The sequence below is a fragment of the Patella vulgata genome, chromosome 6 (assembly GCF_932274485.2).
Source record: "Patella vulgata chromosome 6, xgPatVulg1.2, whole genome shotgun sequence".
Classification (NCBI taxonomy): Eukaryota; Metazoa; Mollusca; class Gastropoda; family Patellidae; genus Patella; species Patella vulgata.
In genome coordinates this window covers 23,810,619-23,830,029 of record NC_065884.2, presented here as the reverse complement: position 1 = coordinate 23,830,029, position 19,411 = coordinate 23,810,619, and the positions used below count along the sequence as shown (strand labels likewise).

Here is a 19,411-nt window from a genome sequence, read left to right as displayed (position 1 = left end):
ATGTTCGTAATAATAGTAGTTCGTCAGTTTATCAGAAAATGCCGTTGCCAAAATAAGCTGATACGGCACCATGGTATTTCTTCATATTAGACAAAACCTTTGACAAGTCAAGTAATTTACTTGCAAAGTTTTTATTCATTCGTAGATGACAGACAAACGGCACAATGGTCACCATAATTGAAATTGCTTTACAAAATAAAATTCCGTACCACTATGGCATAGCTTTCGATAATAACAACAATATTCAAAATTAAACCTCTGACAGCATGTCGAGCATGTGTATAAAATGAATAATCATAATGGTGAAGGCTATTTAAACTAAATTTAGCATCGCTTGGTTTATTGACCTAATTCCAACCGATGCATGTCACGTTTCATAGGGATTAGGCATTCGGCATTGGAGATTCTGCCGGAGAAAATATATTATGTTTCTCGGTGTATGCAGTGTTCTATCAGTGGATTATATTCAAATCAATGAAGATTTAAATTTAACTAACAACTGCTCAGTGAAACCATTAAATGTATGATCCAACGGTTACCGGGAATTCGTACGGATCGAGCGTCGAATCCCGAGAACGTCTTCGCCGCCACGTGGCTTATTTTCACAAAGTGCAACATACTGAACCATTTATGCATAATCAGTATGCTTGTTTTGTTTTTTTTACCGGATTATCAAAATTACCGTTAAAGGTGCTAATTACTCGAATTATAAACCACATGATATGACTGTTATTGTAGTCGATAAATAAAAGTTGATTGACTTCTTAATCAACAAGTCAAGTAATAATTAACGCGTAGTAGTTTAGCCAAAAATAGATTGATTGGTAAAAACGGTGAATATTGACCAAAAAAACAACTAGTATGGCAACAACTATCCTTTGAACGATGTGTGAGTCACATGATTCAATGCTATTAAACAATATACGAATCGCTACAATAATTGAAGTAAATACGGCACATGGTGGTAATCTTCAAGAGCTAACTGTGCTTGTTGCTTTCAGATATATGTAGAATTTCCTAGATAACAAGTGTAAAAAGACCACCAGATGACTGGAAGGGTCTTGTTAACACCGAACAATTTATTGACATTATAGAATAACCTTCAAATGGAATTGAAGGATATTTCACATCTACTGTTTTAGTATCTGTATGATGTGCTATTGCTACAAACAAAGTGTGACACTATTTTCAAATAGCCTATAAACTAATGATCATCAAAACCATTTTCTCAAAATACTTATTGATGAAGATCAAAAACAAAGCTATGTGTGAAAATATTATTTTGTTTTATTTTTTCAAAATAAAATTAGTATGGAATTGACGTCCTCTTACCACCTATTTTGGAGAATAAAATATTTACATATTAAAGATGAATTAATATAAGTATTGGATTTATGAGCAACCAAATAGACATAAAAAAAAAATAGTCAATAACCATGTTTAAACTTTACTGTGCACTTCATTACGTAATTATTGGGACGTATTTTATATGACTGTCTTGCTCCTTTTTCCATTATGAATAATATATCAAAATTAACAACTTACTTATTACTTAAATTATACACCAAACAAATTACACACAAATTTGGTATTTACAACAACAAAAAGAAAAAAAAAAGGAGAAAAGAATTTTAACAGGAAGTAGAGTATGGCTTTCCCAAATTAAATTTCTCGAAATCCCTAAGATTTTATAATATTATTTATCTAAGAAAGATGAATTATGTAGACAAATTCAAACTTCACTATGGTCTGTATAACATGCTTTAATCTTTAACATCTGTATTCAGTTTGTGTAAACAAAGATTAATCTCATTATGTTGATCATTATCAAGTATTCTGGCATAATAAATTCACATTAAAAATTGGACTCCAAACTGTCTCTTTAAATGATTTACAGATAGTATAACATGCAAATGGACTAAAAAATTTATGTATAAAATATACATCAACATCTAATAGTGACAACACAACTTAAACAATCCTTCATTTTATATACATGAACATTACTCCATATTCATCTATATTTAAAACATTAATTGGGTTCACATATAGTATAAACTATGTAATAAATGATGGTTGCATTAATATAGATGTTCTAAGTAGTACATTGCATCTATTCTAAACAAAGAATATCATTTATACCAAAGGCTTATATAACACATGTAATCACATACAATCCATCATGTATACCTCTTTACTTTTAAAGATACGTTTCCTCAAATCGCCCACAATAAATTAAATAAGTTAAGTGTTAAGCGTCACTACCATTCACATCTCCCAAATTTACTACATACATGTTCCAGTGCCAATAAAAATTTGCAAATTGTCAAAAAGCATGTCAAATAAACTTCCCTTGAATGATATTGAAAGATAAGTTATATATATTTTTCAGTCGATATTTATGTATTCTAGATTGTGTCTGTCGAGGAAATATATCTTTAATTTAACTTAGATTGACATTATACTATGAGTTGGTAAAGGAACAACACATGTTTTTTCATCTCTGTATTATCAGTCAAAAATACATTAATTCTATTGTGATACAGAGAGATTGCTAAAATAAAGCCATACACCTAAGCCAGGAATGAACCAAGCCATGCTTTGCCTTTAGATCTATAACCTTTACAAACATAAAATAACATTCATCATTCATTCATCAAATTACATCAAGGATGAAGGGGCACATCAGAAACAGTGGAGCTTTGGGCAATAATAATAAAATCAGCCAACTTTTTGTTAGTACAAGTTGATAGTGAGGTACTGTGATTTTCCTTGAATTACCCTTTTTTATCCTTGCATTGAACAATACAAGTAATGATAAATTATAAAGTTACACGCTAAAGGCCACTTTTGAAAATAGTACCAATGAAAACTACACATAGTAACAGAATTAACAATAAATTTAAAATAAGAGTTATGTACTGTTATTTAGAAAGGTATCTGTTTTGGTTCACAAAGATGCCATAAAAGCTCCACTGCATCAATATATTAACATGATGACGTTCCATGCTTTATAACATATTACGGATATTAAAGTCTTGTGCTCCTCCTAAAATGAATATCTTCACCATTTACATTTCAAACCATGGAAGCAATTTATAAAGTCTCTAACTTTCTATTCTCAATATATTACACCACACGTCGAACTTCAAAAAATCTTTTAAGATAATAAACTTGTCCTAATGTCATAGCTACTAATACTAAGGCTTCAAAAAATGACCATAATACCACACGAGAGTTAGTATTGTCATTGACTGAAAAGAAAAGAAGAAAAATTTGATTAAACATTTAAAATAGCAAAATATGTAATTGGTAGCTATGCCAATTTTGTAAAAGTAAAATTCTTAACATTGCTTTCTTCATTCTTACAAGAATGTTGTTCTGCTGTATCTTGCCAGTACTATTTGAACTTGGCCATATCAGAGTAATTCTCCATTAATCTGTAACACCAATCAATTGAAAGATTATACATGTACTGGTACTTACTTGCTCTATGTATTCTTTCTCTAACTTCCATATATTCTTGTTCATGTTTTACACCAGTTAAAGCAGTTGCTAACTCAACGACCATTTCAGACAGTTTATTATGATGAGCTGAAAAATAAATAGTGTTAAAACAAACATTTTTCCTTTTTAGTGCTTTGCAACTTCATATGTGGCAATTTGTAATCTTGATGAAATGTTGTAGGTGATAAAAAACATCTCATTTGTTACTAAGAAATGAATTCCCAAATTTGTTTTCAACTTGAATTATAGTCAGAAGTCTATCTCCCCTTAATCTCCAAGTAACACATAGTTACAATGTATCAAAAAAAGAATGATCCAAATAAAATAAAGTAAAGGGAGGACTTATAAGAAAATATTATTAAATTTAGTGTGGTTGATAAAACTAATGTTCCATGACAACTAATGTAATATAGATGCATAGTTCTTAAAAAAGAGAGTTACCCCCCTTTAATCTTCAACCCTATGCACTTGGAAGTTAGATGCTGTCAATCACATCACATAATGAATGGATTGCAAGCTAATATTTTACAACAAAAGAACATTTACCATCATTTTCCATATTTTCTTGTTCTTTGGGTTTTTCTCCAATATCCATACTGAACATGACAATTTTAGGTGTCATTGTTGACATCTTGTTTCCAAAGCAATATTTGTAAACACCGTCCATATGAGCTGCGAAAGTGTATTTGCCATTTGATTCACGATCACCAGAGTGAATAACTTTTCCGTCTGGGCCATAAATCTGCAGAAAAAAAACACATCTAGCCTACATGTATAACAGTACATTTCATTATTTAGTATATAAATTATACCATTGTAGAAACATTTGAAATTTTTACAACATACATGCTTACACAAATACTAGATCACGATTTGATCAATTTAGAACATGTTTTGAGACATTTACATCAAAGTCTTGAAGGTTACTCATTCTTTTCAGAATTGAATTTAATAGCAATATTATTGGATCGATCTAGGCAACATTTTCATGATGACCATACTGCCTTACATATTTTTTGGTGTTTGCCACTCAATCAGATACAGGGGTCACGGTAGCTAAGTGGGTAAGACGCTGGCTCGTTAGCCTGGAGGTCGGGTGTTCGATCCCTGCATTGGTCGAGAAAGTTCATCCAGATTTTCTGGCGTGGTTCCCCCTTGTCAGTGATGCTGGACGGAGGGCCTGAGAAGGACAGTGGTCTAGTCATTCGGATGAGATGAAAAACCGAGGTCCCGTGTACACATTGGCGTGCACGTAAAAGATCCCTTGACAGTTGGAATATGATATAAAAGTAGGCCCTAGTGTCACTGTCTGGGCAAAATTTCCCTCATAGCACACTGTATGGCGTATGCCCGTCTTCATTAGCCCAGTTCGGAGCAGAACAGTAGGACGTCATTTCATTTCATTTCTCAATCAAATACAAAGGTGATCTGGCATAAAAAAAACCTGAAACTATGCATGATACTGATAGAGATATCTACTATATTACTATGTCATATTGATAAATGTGTATGCCAATTGGCAATTGCCTTTTTCACATTTTGTCATTTGAGAAAAAGAACCAGCTACAGACTTGTTTCACAGATGGAAGCATAAAAATATAACTTCAGCTGATATTTCTCTATGGCATTAATATATTGCACATACATACAATAAAATATGTCAAGTTATAGGTAAAAACAAAATAACAAATTCGCAGTTCAGTACCTTCACGTCAATATCCAAAAATCCACCTTCTGCCACTTCAAACATGAGGGACATTTTAGTACCCGATGTGACTTTGTCAAAGAAACACTCTTCAGCATGGGCGTCAATTTGAATAAAGTAACATTCGATATATGATACAAATACTAGTGCAAAAGCCAGTCTAGCAATTAAACTAAAAGAGTTCATTTTTAAGTGTTAATTTTCGTCGTTTCCAAGTAAATTTTTTCGTCAGCATGCACGGTGCCACGTAAATTAACTTTACGCATGCGCGTTAAAGATCCGGTACAAACGGACACGCACCTGCTTAAAAACAAAAGAGGAAAGAAGTATTTTTATCTAAGATAATTATTTTTGGAATCTCCAGAGACATTTATTACTATTTCAAAAATATTCCCTAATTTATTTGTAATATGTTTTACGCGATCCACAAACAACCCGGAAGTTGAACTCCGCGGTTGATATTGATTGCGAAGTGGGCTGGGCTCGTGACTAAATATAATGTGAATTGATTATTATTTCTGGTTATAAACTATGTAGACTAGAAGGTGTCATGGGTATTTGCTGTAACATCTCTAATGGATCCGTTCGCTTGTAGAAGAAGGATGATGGCCTCGGAAGAAATTGTGTCCATATCTGTGACAGACGTTTATGATCAGGCTGCGGGGATAGCCCAAGAATTTGACAAGTTAATAACAAGTTATGGTCACGAGTCTGTCACTGATCTCATGCCCAAAGTCATCAGAACTTTAGAACAGTTAGAGAATCTAGCCAATAAATATGAAAAAGAAAGTGAGGAAATAACACAGTTGAGATATGTAGTTGATAAACTAGAAACAGAAAAAAATGAAAAAGCCCAGGAAAGAGCAAGATTTGAACAGGTATAAAATATTTGATTCAATGATTGATAATGATATCCGACATAAATGCCATTTAACTGTCTTATGCATGTTATTGTAACCTGGTTCTGGTTCCGATAGAAAAGCTCTTCTATTTGCCGTTGTTAAATCCAAATGAGTAAATACAACATAAATCCAAATGAGTAAATACAACAATGATTGTACGGTAACAATAAACTGTAGGATTCCTATTTTATGTATCGCACTATTAGTTTTACTAATGGCAGTAAACGGCGCTTGATTCCTATTTTATGTATCGCACTATTAGTTTTACTAATGGCAGTAAACGGCGCTTTACTTTATTTACTATTTTGCCGTACGCTTCCGTTTTACATGCGCAGTTCTCTGATACCTGGACTTAGCAGTTTTCTTTTTGGCGTCTGACATTAACCCATAACCCAAACTCTAACCCAAAACCTAACCCAACAGTTCTATTCGTTCTTTGTCTAACATTGCTTCTTTTTCCGTTTCTTATAAAGGAACGAAATAGCCATACTTGAATTTCTATGGTAGAAACTGGAGAATTATTTTTAAAAGAAAATAAGATAATAAATGTAAATTGTAGAAAAGCATGTAGAATATTATTCTATTTTGGTCGAGGCCGCATTTCTGCGGATTTTGGTTTTAATTTAAGTACTAAGACTGTCAGTGGTTTATGTTTTTCCAGTAAATTGTGCTTCTGCGCCGAAACGATGTACGGTAAAATAGCAGAAATAGATACGGTTAAATATCCACTTCGTTTACTAATACAATTACATATATCATATATTGTCATGTATACATGGCGAAGGTATACAAATTAAAGATTGTCACTTTTAATGAGAAATACATAATATCATGTTCGAACTACATGTACATGTAAACATGAACTCATCTAATTATTGAAAAACCAAGCATTGACCCACTGAGATTAAAGTATTATGTGCCAGGATTATGCTGAACTCCTGTAAAACGGCTTAGGCTGACATGAGTGCAAATCTTAATTAATAATGTGTCTAGATCTACCTTGTCACACTGAATTTCAGTGATTCTCAAGAAATGAAAACTAACATCCCATTCTCTTGGAAGAGTTTAGAAATCTTGTGTAATTCCCAGAATATACATGTATATCTTCTCAGATGTCTAAATTTGCAAATGTTAGATTTTCTATTGTCAATCATCACTTTAGACTTGCATAAGTATTTGGCTGCAACATATCCAAGCAACAGAGATCTCTGTCTGTCACTGACAAATCTCTCCAAAATATCTTGATCACTGTCCTGTAATTGTAATGCTTGCTTAGTGCAGCATGTTAGTATTGGTAATGATATGTTTTAATTATATCTCTTTAAAATCAAATTTTTGACTGATTTTATACAATGTTTTTGACAATTTATTTATAAAAATGTGCATAATCTCATGGAATTGGGTTGTCTGGAATGCATTTGATATGTTTCAAAGCATTTCAGAACATCTACATGTACTTGTAGTGGCTGGGGACCTCCCCGATTTCCTCTGAAAACCTTTATTGCATTCCTTGCTCAGCTAAATTAAAGACATTTCAACACCAACTTTGGAAGGTCTACATATGTTCATGTAAGCAATAGATTGGAATAAAGTACACATAGTTGCCCTGTAAATCAACAGTATCATAAATTAATACACCACAAAACACATGTATAATGACCATCTTCTGGTCTATTACTAATATCATTTGCATTTATTGGTTGTTTGACAGACTATTTAAAAACCCGTTGGAAATTTAATAAAAGAAAAACAAAAAAAACAACATTACATGTCAGTTCTATTTACCAATGAGGGCCCAATCATTTGAAGTTGAAGAATGGATAAAAAGAACTTTGGTCTTATTGAAGTTCTTAATGGAATTCTTGCTTCCACAGATCAATCAATTTCTTGTTTTCCAATAATATGTGTCTTTTTCTAATTTGTAACTGATGTTACTGCTAGGTCAAATCAGTAGATTCATGAATATGTTAATTACATTGATAATTAGCCTAATACATGTACATTTGATATGGTATGGTCAGTGAAGATCAAAGGCCAGAGTTTACATTATTGATTGATAGGAGATGAAAATTATGGTACTATTATTTACATAAAGGACAACTGTCTTCAAAGCATCTGCCAAAATTGAAAGTGTTGTATCCACATGGTCTTGTTTTCTTAAATAAATAATCACTTTGAATACATACTAGCTTGGGGAGGGGGGATGGCCGAATGGTTTGCGCCATTGCACGCTGTATCATAAGGTCTGTCATTGAGGCAACTGGCGTGGTTTCGACATTCATTAACATGATTAACATGACAAGACCATAATCAACTCTCGTATGTCAGGTTCAGGTCTGATTTTCATTAGATTTGAATCCGATCTGCCATTCAACGGCTGTTGATGATTAACCGTAAAAATGGATAATTGACACTTTTTTTTATCACAAAACGATAACAGTGACAATCAAGGCTAAAGTGTTCCTAAAATGAGTATTTCTCAGCTCAGAGTGAAGTACCGGTAATTTGACTGAAACTTTCAACATGTTCCTGTTACATTATCTATTTTTTTTTTTTAACTATTATAGCGAGAACTGTCATCTCTTTATATAATCTTCCATAATGCCACTTTAATTTGTAAATATTAAATAACATTGAACAAAATTTGTCTCCCTGAAAACCATTCCCAAATTAATTTAAAAAGTCGAGAAGAAGCCTGTTTAATATGGAAGCATGGGTATACACTTTATTTAAAACAATATGTACAAGTACATTTTATGTACTATGTACATGTATGTGACTTGATGTCTGAATAATTTTGTTTTATTGATTGGCCCATTTCAAGATTAATTTTCCATTACCCATGATGTGTGCTCTCTAATCTGTGTTTAGATCTGTCAGTTTTGTGTTTTATGGACTCAAGATTGTTGGATGAAACAAAGAACTGGTAATTGACACACTAAAATAACATTTTATCTTTCCTCCTACATTTGCATGTTATTAAAACAGTATTCTGTCTATATTGGGAATCGTCCTCCTCAAGTTCAGTGGTTCTACATGCACATACATTGTACATAATTATTATTTTATGTTTTAGGATTCTGTGCTGTTGCTGTTTTTATTTTCAAAAAGCCCGTTACACATGTATCTTGTTACAAATACATGTACTTATTTTAGATGTTCATGTGTTTCGATGTACATACATGTATAGTCTACAATAGATCAAGGAAAGAATTCATAATGTTTTATTTATGGATTCATTTACTCTGATCAGGGAACCGTGGTGGTTCAGTCGGTAAGTTGTCGGCTCACTAACCAGAGGCTCCCAGGTTTGATCCTACTGATTTTCCAGCCTGATTTCACCCTGTCAGTGGGGCAGGACAGAAGACCTGACAAGGAAAAATCAAGGTCCTATGTACAATGTACAGGTTGGGCTGGTTGGCATATATATACATATACATATAAAACAACACTTAAAAGTTGTTCCTAACCAGGACCTCCAACAGTTTATTAATATATATGTATGTAATTCAGGGGCTAAGTGAGGGGGACGCAATTACAAGTTTTGTGTCATGGTTTTGAGTTTCTGCACCCCCTTGAGTTTTTGCGCCCCCTCGCAAATGGTAAAAAATCATGCGGTTTCAATGCCGTTTTCAACAATATAATCATAACCGTGGTTCAGATATGCCACAAATTAACTCTAGCATGTTCCACACAGCCCAATATTACCCGGCTGCACTGGGAGGGACTGTCACCACCCACCCTCGCACACACATATTATTAATATTGTTTTTTTTGGGGCCCGGATGGGATCTTGTTCCTCGTGCAAAATCGTGGGTCACCACACCCCTGATGTAATTAGCAATTGGCCTTTGGTGAGAAAATATAAAAATGTCACTAGTCTATTATAAAAGACATGAACAATATGGTTTTTATTTTTAAATCAAACTGTCAGTGTTGAATCCAATCAGTAGACTGTGTTTAAGGTTAATGCAACGCTTGATACAATTATACTGGTGTTAGTTTCATGTGATTGTGTAATCAGTTACAATCTACATCATATAATGAAATGTGGCGTGGGTTGATGACAGGCAGTTCTCTTCATTGTTTAACAGATCAATCAAACTTACTTTTAATCTTGTGATCATTGATTTCTAATGATTTTCTTTATGTTTTGTCAGTCATGAATTAATAACCAAATTGTGTAGCGATCACTACTGGAATTTAATCTGAAAGTGATTTTCTGTTGATTTTATTAGGATTATCAAATTACACTAATAGTCAGTTTCTCTCAAAAATCACTTAGCAGTCTCTTAGCTTATATTCTCAATATTAAAGTACCGTAGTTGTAGCAAGAAACTGGAACAGAACATCTGAGAATTCACCAGAGACACATTCATTAACAATAAGATGTTTCCAAAGAAGTGTGATACTGAATTGTTGATTCATATGTAGTGGTGCATGTACATGTAGTAAAGACTTTCTTTGCCAATGTTCCTGGCATTGATAACCTACAATAATTTGTTTTCTCGTGTCTTGTTACCACCTCTTGTCCTAGTTTCAATGATAATAAATATAAACATTAAACCACTGCAACAGTACACATGTATCCATCTTTGACTTTGGGAGAATGTACATTTTCCAAAAAGTGCAGATGTACACAATTGCTTGTCGATGCTCTAGAGGCTAAAGTTAATATCTGATTGACTTTAAACTTATACACAGTGTTTAAGGTCATGCGACAAAGAATCCTATTCATTTTCAATGATTTTTGATTAATACTGCCAGAGTTAAGGCCCTTGATCACTTTTAAAAATCTTGTGGATGTTCTAGAGGCTAAAACTCTATTTCATTCATTCATTCATTCATTCTAGAGCCTCAAATTAATATACAGTGTACAAATTGTTTAAGGTCATGAGACAAACGATCGAAACAAATACTAATGTTTTCTGGTAATTACTTTATGGGTTATTACTTGTTATCAGGTTTTCATGTGTTGTAAATGTTCTCATTACTGACATAGAAAAAAATATGCGACAACACTTGTTGAATGTCCAGACGACTTAGCTGCTGTGGGCATATGTTTCATTGCCTTGCAACCTATCTTTCCTCATGATATACACGTAGGAAGATACATGTAAATGCATTATCATCCATATGGAATGGAATGGGTAAAAAAGACAGTATATGGAGATAGGCTTCATTTTTATGTACCCACACTTTGATGTGGTTGTTATTGCTGTCACACATGTCCATCTGTCTTCCTGACATTAACATTTCTTGTTAGGGACAAAAGAGGCTACAATAGTCCATGTTCATGTACATGTATCATTTTGAAATTGATATGAGTTGCCTGTTGCATTAATAAAATGAAGAATCCTCTAGAATTTTTCAATCATCATCTCCAGAGTTATGCTTCTTTGTTATGAAATCTTGTTGTTGGGCACTATATAGACTTGTTGGGCACTATAGACTGCAAATCTAAATTGATTACATCTATCCTATTTTTTTTTCAATGACTGTCTCTTGTTTGCTTTTCCGGTAAACACAATAAAGGCTACACAAATCCATATATCTTTTTGAAATTAATATTGGTTGTCATCGTCAATCTCATTGAAATTACACAATTTTATGATAATGACTTCCATTGTTATGCCCCATTGTTATGATACATGTACCTTGTACCTTGTGGACACTTAGATGATGCATTTATTAACCTTTCTGGAAATTATATCTGTTTCCTTTCCTATTTTTTTCCCCGATATTTTCAATAAACCTCCATAATTATTATTGCCCTAGAGGCTTGAATTATGATCTGATCTTTTGGAAACTGCTTGGATGTATGATTTGCTGCCTAGCAGCCAGTGTTTTTGGTAACCTAACCATAAAGCTATTTTTATGTAAAATAATAGCTTTTACTGGGTTTCAATTTTACACTGTTGACATTTGTAATATATACTGCCTTTGTAATTTAAATGTTGAGGTTCTTATTATGTCATGCAGTTTAATATACATGTTATGCCTAATAACTCATAATCAAACATAATCCCCTTACCTTAATCCCAGTAGGGTTACTTAAACTATCCTCATATTGCAGTAAATTTCCTATAAATCAGATAATAAATCATGTACGATCATAACTTCTTAAATTTGAAAACAGTCAAGAGACTGTAGAAAACTTGATTTATCTGTAATCAATTGTCTAATATTTTGTCATGAATCTTAACAAATTTATGTGGCATTAAGATGTCTAAAAGGCAATAGACATATACATGTACATATATATACTATTTTGACATTAGTCTTACCTAGGATGGTCAACCAAGGTGTCGCCCTTTGAGGGCCATAGTTTTATAGAGTTGATATTTTACTTATTCTTTTCATGTTTTGTGCTATCCCTTTTTTCTACAGAATTTCTTTTTCTGAAAATCAAAGTTGACAATTTGGGGTTGCGTGTTGGTGTGCAAGTAGTTGGCTCTTACCTTGGCAGCAAAATACTTGGGCATATCCTTGACCTAAACTGTAGATAATATTATTAATTAGTTACTTAATAATTTTACCATCAATCTGACTTCTGAGAGTTTGTTCTGAGGCCACACTAATTGTATTTTCTGTTCTCCGAACACCTGTTAAATATGCTTTCTTATTTCTTCTGGAAAGAGGCTAATTTAAAATCAAAAAGTACTTGTATTGGTTGGTACATGTATGTTGTTCAAAAGCTTTTAGTTCAAAGTCTTGAAATTTTAAACTACATAGAAACATCTTTCATCTTATTCATGTGGCTTTTTATTTATTTGGCCTGAGGAGCTGCTTTAAAAGACTGGTTAGTTGCATTTATGCATGTAAGACTCTCTTACTACTGTTATCCTTCTCCTGTGCAACTATATCTGTAGCTCTTTCATACTTTTTGAAAAAATACCAACTTCTCAAATCTCCATGTTATTTAGCTCAAGGGATAACCATGTCTATATATTTGTGGGAGCCATGGTGGCTCGTTGGGTAAGAAGCTGGCCTGCTACTCTGGAGGTCCCATGTTCGATCCTGGTGTTGGCAGAAAAAGTTCATCAGGATTTTACAGTGTGGTTCCTTTTAGTGTTTCAGGCCGGGGGAAAAAAAATGAGGTCCCAAACACACATTGGCTTGCACGTAAAAGAACGCTTGAATTCGAAATAAAAGTAGGCTGCAGTGCCGCTGTCTGGGCAAACTTTCCCTCATAGCACACTGTATGGATTATGTCTGTCTTCATTAGCCCAGTCATTGCAGAAATGTAGGACGTCAAACCCTATTTCATTTCTATTTGCTATAGGTTTAGTCAAATCACTAATACAACTGAACAATGAAATTCCTTAATTGACTTAAATACGGTTCAATAGTTTGATTTTAAACATTTTAAACAATGTGCTTAGGCTATTTCTTTATATTTTAGCATACTTAGACCCAATTTTATCAAGGTATATCTGGCTCCTTTCAAGTTTATAAAAACAATCACATAAATAATTAGTTTCACACAATACTGCAGTAATGATTCTCTAACAAACTGAACTGAAAAGTAAATATCTCTTTCAGAATTATTGACAATTATTGCTTTATATTGTTTTTATTTTAATTGAGCTATGATATATTACTGTTGATTCAGTTTATTATATCTCTCGTATATTAATAGTGTGAAGTGTACAATCGATCTGATATTTTTATGTTAAAAGCAATTTTGGTCTCTAGTGCATACGTTATTGTATTAATCTAAAAACAGTATGACAGCTTAAAGCGTTAATCAATTTACTGTTCTATAGACATGCACAGTTGACATTTTATTCAAACTTTTTATCCTTTTGTTTTACACATAATTTGATATTAGCATGGATTCAGTAATTTTACATGTATGTAATTTTTATATTCCCTCTTGTTAGTGTGGATGTAGACTATTGTAGTAACCCTTGCCTGTTAGTCTATGTACAATGTAGGCCTCTTGTTCTTGGGAGTGACACTCTTCGAAAAAGCCTAAGGCTCTGTCAATTGAATATGTTCGATATGAAACTTGGAAGGCTGTTCCTTGGACAATTGTATATCGATTGCCATACTTGATATTTGATACAATGTCATAATTCCAAGATATGTCACAGTTTTAGAGGTTTTGTTCCAAAATTTGCTTGATTCACAGGTCAGGTATGGCTCGACTCCTGGTTCGAATCCACTAATTGTTCTCATGATGTACAAAATCATTGATTTTATATTAGTACACCTTGGACAAGGAGGATAACTTCGGTGCTGAAACATTTCCTGTACATTTTGTCATTGAACAATGTGATACATGCTTGCATCATTTAATATTTCTTTGTTGAAGTAAGAGAAATGAACTTTTAGACGAACATCAAATGATTCGACATATAACTGTTTATTGATCTAAACCCACTTGTTACTAAATAAAGTATGTTTCCTCAAGCAAAGGTAAATAATAAATGTAACTTGAAAACAAGTATTATTAGTGTGATTGGCCCACGGAAAAAATTCCCCAAATAACTATTAAAGATGTGACGTATCTCTTTTCAATCTATTCCCAATGTGTTTAATCTATATCCAGGAATTAACATTCCAAATTGGTTATTATTGTATATCTGCTACCTGATTAATTTATTGAGTTAACTTATTATTTAATTTAACACTTGATTGACTCGGTTAATTTGGAATTTAATTGACATATTCGCCATTCAATACGATGTAGGGAACGGCGAAGAGTTCTTTATTGATAATCGAGTAGAAGTGTTATTCTGTCATCTATCAACTGGAGCTCGATATTTACTCAACGAAAATAATCTGCTTATAAATCATTAGTGTATTATATGTGTGTGTCTTTAGGCAGTCTGGCCAAATAGATTTGTGTATTGTAGAGGGTTTTATAGATGATATAGAATAATATTGTAGTGATTTATACTGAACTATTAATAAAGCTGATTAACTAGTCATCAGACTAACATACATGTAGGTCTTATCAAAAAATGATACCAAAACTAGTCTAGGAGAATCCCACAATACACACAATACAAGACTGAAAACGCCAGTCTGCAGACAAGACAGACTACACAGACATTGCAAGAAATAATTGCCCACTGTGCTGTACAGTCGTGGGCCTGTAATTAATACAGGCTTCACCCAAAAAAGATTTAGATGGAATGAGAACCGATGTCCCATGTACATGTACTTGTTTGCACGCAAGGACATATAGGCCCAGATTCGTGAACAGTCTATTTTCTGAGGCTTTGTATTTCCATTTTTAGGGTACAAACATCAGAGAAGGAGACCCCAAATTGAGATTGGCCACCTATGCAATTACCGGGGCGGTACATGTATAGGTTAAAAAAGAACACTTTTCAGTTGAATTTCAAAATAAGTGGAGGCTGTATTGCAGCTGTCTGTTCAATATTTTCATCATAGCACACATAATGGCATACATGTACGCCCGTCTTTATTGGCCCGGTTGGTTAAGAAAAGTCATGTAACGTCACGAGTCCCATGTCTAACCCTGTAGAATTTCTCTTTTCTTTGGCTCAGTAACCAGGAAGTCAGGGTTTCGATCCTGGTGTTGACTTGTTTCTTCCTAGTCATTGGTGCAGGATGGAGGTCCTGGCATTGGATAGGGTCTAGTCATTTGGATGGACTGAAAAACCATGGTTCTTTGTACATATTGACATATACATGTATACATGTATGTAAAAGAACAATTGACAGTTGGAATTAAACTGCCGTCCATCATGCCTGTCTTAACCTGGTTGGAGCAGAACAGTGGGATGTTAAACCCCATTTCATTCATTCATTCATTGAAATAAAATGAACAGTGGGAATGTTCTATGGAGTGAATTGTCCTGTTGGTAATTTAAGAGCTCAGATAATCGTGACTGGGCTCTATGAGACTACCATACTTTAGAAAGTATGATCATATTAAATGAGGTAGCCATGGTGGCTTAGTAAGACGTTAGCTCAGTGAGCAAGATGTTGGCTCGCTAAACCAGGAGGTCCTGTGTTTGATACTGGTGTTGGCCGTGAAACAAAATCATACTGGACAGAGGGGATGTGGCAAAAAGCTGAGGCCCTGTTTACACATTAGCGTAAATGTAAATATCCTTTGCCGTTAAAATGTGAGATAAGAGTAGGCTGTAGCACCGTTGTTCGGGAAAAATTTTCTTCATGGCTCTCAGTATGGTGTATGCCCGTCTTATTTAGCCCAGTCAGAATAGAACAGAACAGAACAGAACAGAACACAACAGAAGGACTTTCAGCCCTATTTCATTTCATATTGGTATTAATCAATCTGATTAAAATACAGATCCTATTCCATTTTGTTTTTTATAGTTTAAAATTTTGTTTTACTTGTTTTTACTACACTAGGATCTGGAAGATTTGTAACACACGTTCTGGATGATGTGAGGGATTAGCTAATGAAACGGCCGGTTATGGCAAGTTTTTGGCGTGAGGTGCACGGAACTGTGGATAATCCACTAGAAATATCAATGCTGATTGATTAATCAAATGTATGACGTCATTGGGTCAAATACGTTTGTATGACCTCTTATGTGACCTTCCACTACAATCGGTCAAATCTTCATATAGTAGAGGCCATTGAAAGTATAAAAAAATGAAATGAAGTATACATCTGTATTCTAATCAGATTGGGTATTAATTAGTTTCAAAGACATTTTCTGCCCCCAATTCAGGCTTTTTCAGGCACAAATGCCTCTGGGCTTGCAATTTTGATAATCATTTATTTTAAGTCGTTTTTCCATTGTATGCGGTATTTGGGTACGATGTCCGTTTGTCTTGCCTTTTATTTGCTTAGAAATATTGAGTTTGGACGCACGAGACATGTTCAGTGTAGTTTTATCACATTTTGTTGATTTAAACAAAACTTAGTCATATTTTTAGTGTGTATACTTTCTTTTGGACATTAGTATACATCTACCGTATATCAGGCAAAACATTAAAACTGTTAAAATGTAGGTACAACTATGAGTGTTCATGACATCTTATCAGGTACATCATAATTTCTTTTGTTAAATGCTTCTATTACATAATGCTTTTAGTTTTCTTTGATTTTAAAGATAAATCTAAAAATATCAGTTTTATCAGTTGCTGTTTATGAATATAACCACGGATGATAAAGAATAAAGTATAGCATAGATTATTATACACTACACAATTTTTTTTTTTACTGTAATTATTAATACCCTAGTTTTATTTTTCATGCGTTCTTGGGAATCTATTGTACACCATTGTCTCTCACGGAGCGTGATAATTGAGTTTATGTGTTAACCATATAATGTCAATAAGATAATGATATATTAAATATTGGACTTATTGATGATGTTTTATTATCAACAGATTTCTTTCATCTGATGAAAAATGCAAAATAAATTCATTGCCTCATACAGATTTCAGTTTCAGTTCACTAGAAGTTTTCAGGAATTTTATTGACAGACTAAACTACTGACCGTAAACTTTATTAACGGTTCTGATATTTTATGACATCTGATATTGTTTCATGTTAGAAAACATTATGTCTTTGGACAAAGGATATTATTTTTTCTTTGATTTTTTTCATATATTGATTACTGAGGAATTTGGTTCAATTATTAATACATGTAGTTTATATTCTCCATTAATCAAAAAAAAGATATGAGAAAAATATATTTGTTTTATCACCAGTCTATAAACCGTTATCAATAGAGTTATAAATAGTACATTTCTACGCAGTTAAAGTTGCTGGACGTAATTTGAATTTTTCAGACAATATCATGCATTCCACAGCTTAATCCACACTAGATTGTACTCAAATTGATTGTTTAACATCTAATTAAAAAACGAAATGTAAAAATCTCCCAACTTTTATTCAGGGGGTTGGATGGCCGAATGGTTAGCACATGTGCACTGTATCATAGAGTCAACTGGCATGGTTTCGATTCCCCGTTTGCACGTAACAAGGAGTAGGGTCGCCTGTCCAACCTTGTGGGTTTTCTCCGGGTCCTCCGGTTTCCTCCCACTGCTAAAGACCCCTATGCGCAAGTGAATTATTGAAATAAAATTGAACCATGTGTTAGTCCTGAAATGACCTAGTTTGTGTCAAGTGGACGTTAAACCCCAATTCTTTCTCTCTCCAACTTTTATTCAATCAGATAAGTAAAAAATTCAGCGAAAATAACAGTTGGCGTTGTCTGGTTTTGACTGTGGTAGCCAAATTTTCAATTCATCAATTCTTTGTAAATACTGATCAGAATTGAACCATTTTTACAATATTGTAGTTTGCAAGGGATTCTAAAGGGACAGCTAAACCGATAGTCCATTCATGTAGATATTTGAAAAATCAAAAATAGACTAGATTTTTATTAAGAGTTAATAAAAGCCCCAACTTTCCAGACTTTTTCAAAGTAAATATTGACTTTCATACCTTCTACAGAAAAAATAATCTTTACAAGTAAAATTGATCAATTCTTAACGAAGTTATGGTCATCTGAAGTTTATATTTCTTTCTGTTGATTTCATGCCTCCATCGATTTTGCTCTTATAGATGTACTGATCCAGATGGCTACTGAAGGATAATAATTGCTATCCATGAACAGGGAGTCCAAGATGACATCTAACCTTGAGATTTTTCAGCTTATGCCATTCAGATTCAATGTGAACTCTACATTTCCGAAAAGCTTAAAATAACACAGTCTCTTTGAATTAGGGCCAAAAGTAAAATTTTTGATTTTAGTGATTTAATTTGTTTTGTCGGATAACGATCTGTCTTCTTTGAAAATCTGACACGTTAAGCTAAAACCAGTGTTGAGATATGGCCAATTTTGTGCTCTACTGTTGACAAAGTAAGCAAAAAAAAAGAGTTCAGCTTTCTCCATCAACACAATTATACTTTATTTTAGTGTAGAGTTAACTAAAAAGTTACTATCTCAATATATATAGGGAGGTGCCCTCAAATATTCAGAGTGAGAATACAAAAGATGCAAAATAACAAATGTACCACATAATCGACATGGGTTCATACAGTATTAATCCCCAGGACTTAGATACATTATATAAATAATTGTTAATCTGTATTCTGATAGAAACTGTACGTTCATCATCTGGCCTCAGATAACCAATAGAGGATTAATAAAGTATAAAAGAGAAAGCTAATTGAATTATGGTCCCAATAGATCAACAGCTAATTCTATTACCAGTAGGTGTATGTAATCATATTTAATATGAGTTACAATTGTCTGGGGTTAACCAAATTTCCCCCGTCGAGACATTTTATTCATTGCTTATTTATTGTCCTACATTATTACGTAGA

The 19,411-nt window shown here is 33.3% G+C and overlaps 2 protein-coding genes across 6 annotated transcripts in view; one reads left to right on the top strand and one right to left on the bottom strand.

The window, feature by feature from the left end:
* Positions 1 to 1,269: 1,269 nt before the first annotated feature.
* LOC126823909 (transmembrane emp24 domain-containing protein 2) lies at positions 1,270 to 5,490 on the bottom strand. Its single transcript, XM_050552984.2, has 4 exons — positions 5,213 to 5,490; positions 4,054 to 4,249; positions 3,487 to 3,594; positions 1,270 to 3,254 (listed from the first exon to the last, which is right to left on the bottom strand). Exons 1-4 carry the CDS (start codon positions 5,396 to 5,398, stop codon positions 3,130 to 3,132), a joined length of 615 nt encoding a protein of 204 aa, XP_050408941.1. The 5' UTR covers positions 5,399 to 5,490; the 3' UTR covers positions 1,270 to 3,129.
* Positions 5,491 to 5,658: 168 nt separating this feature from the next.
* LOC126823900 (RILP-like protein 1) overlaps positions 5,659 to 19,411 on the top strand; it is a 31,278-nt gene continuing 17,525 nt past the window's right edge. For all 5 annotated transcript variants that reach the window (XM_050552972.2, XM_050552973.2, XM_050552970.2 and 2 more), the window contains exon 1: positions 5,659 to 6,090. In XM_050552972.2, the coding sequence (XP_050408929.1) occupies positions 5,788 to 6,090 (303 nt within the window). In that variant the 5' untranslated portion in view covers positions 5,659 to 5,787. The remainder of the gene's footprint in view (positions 6,091 to 19,411) is intronic.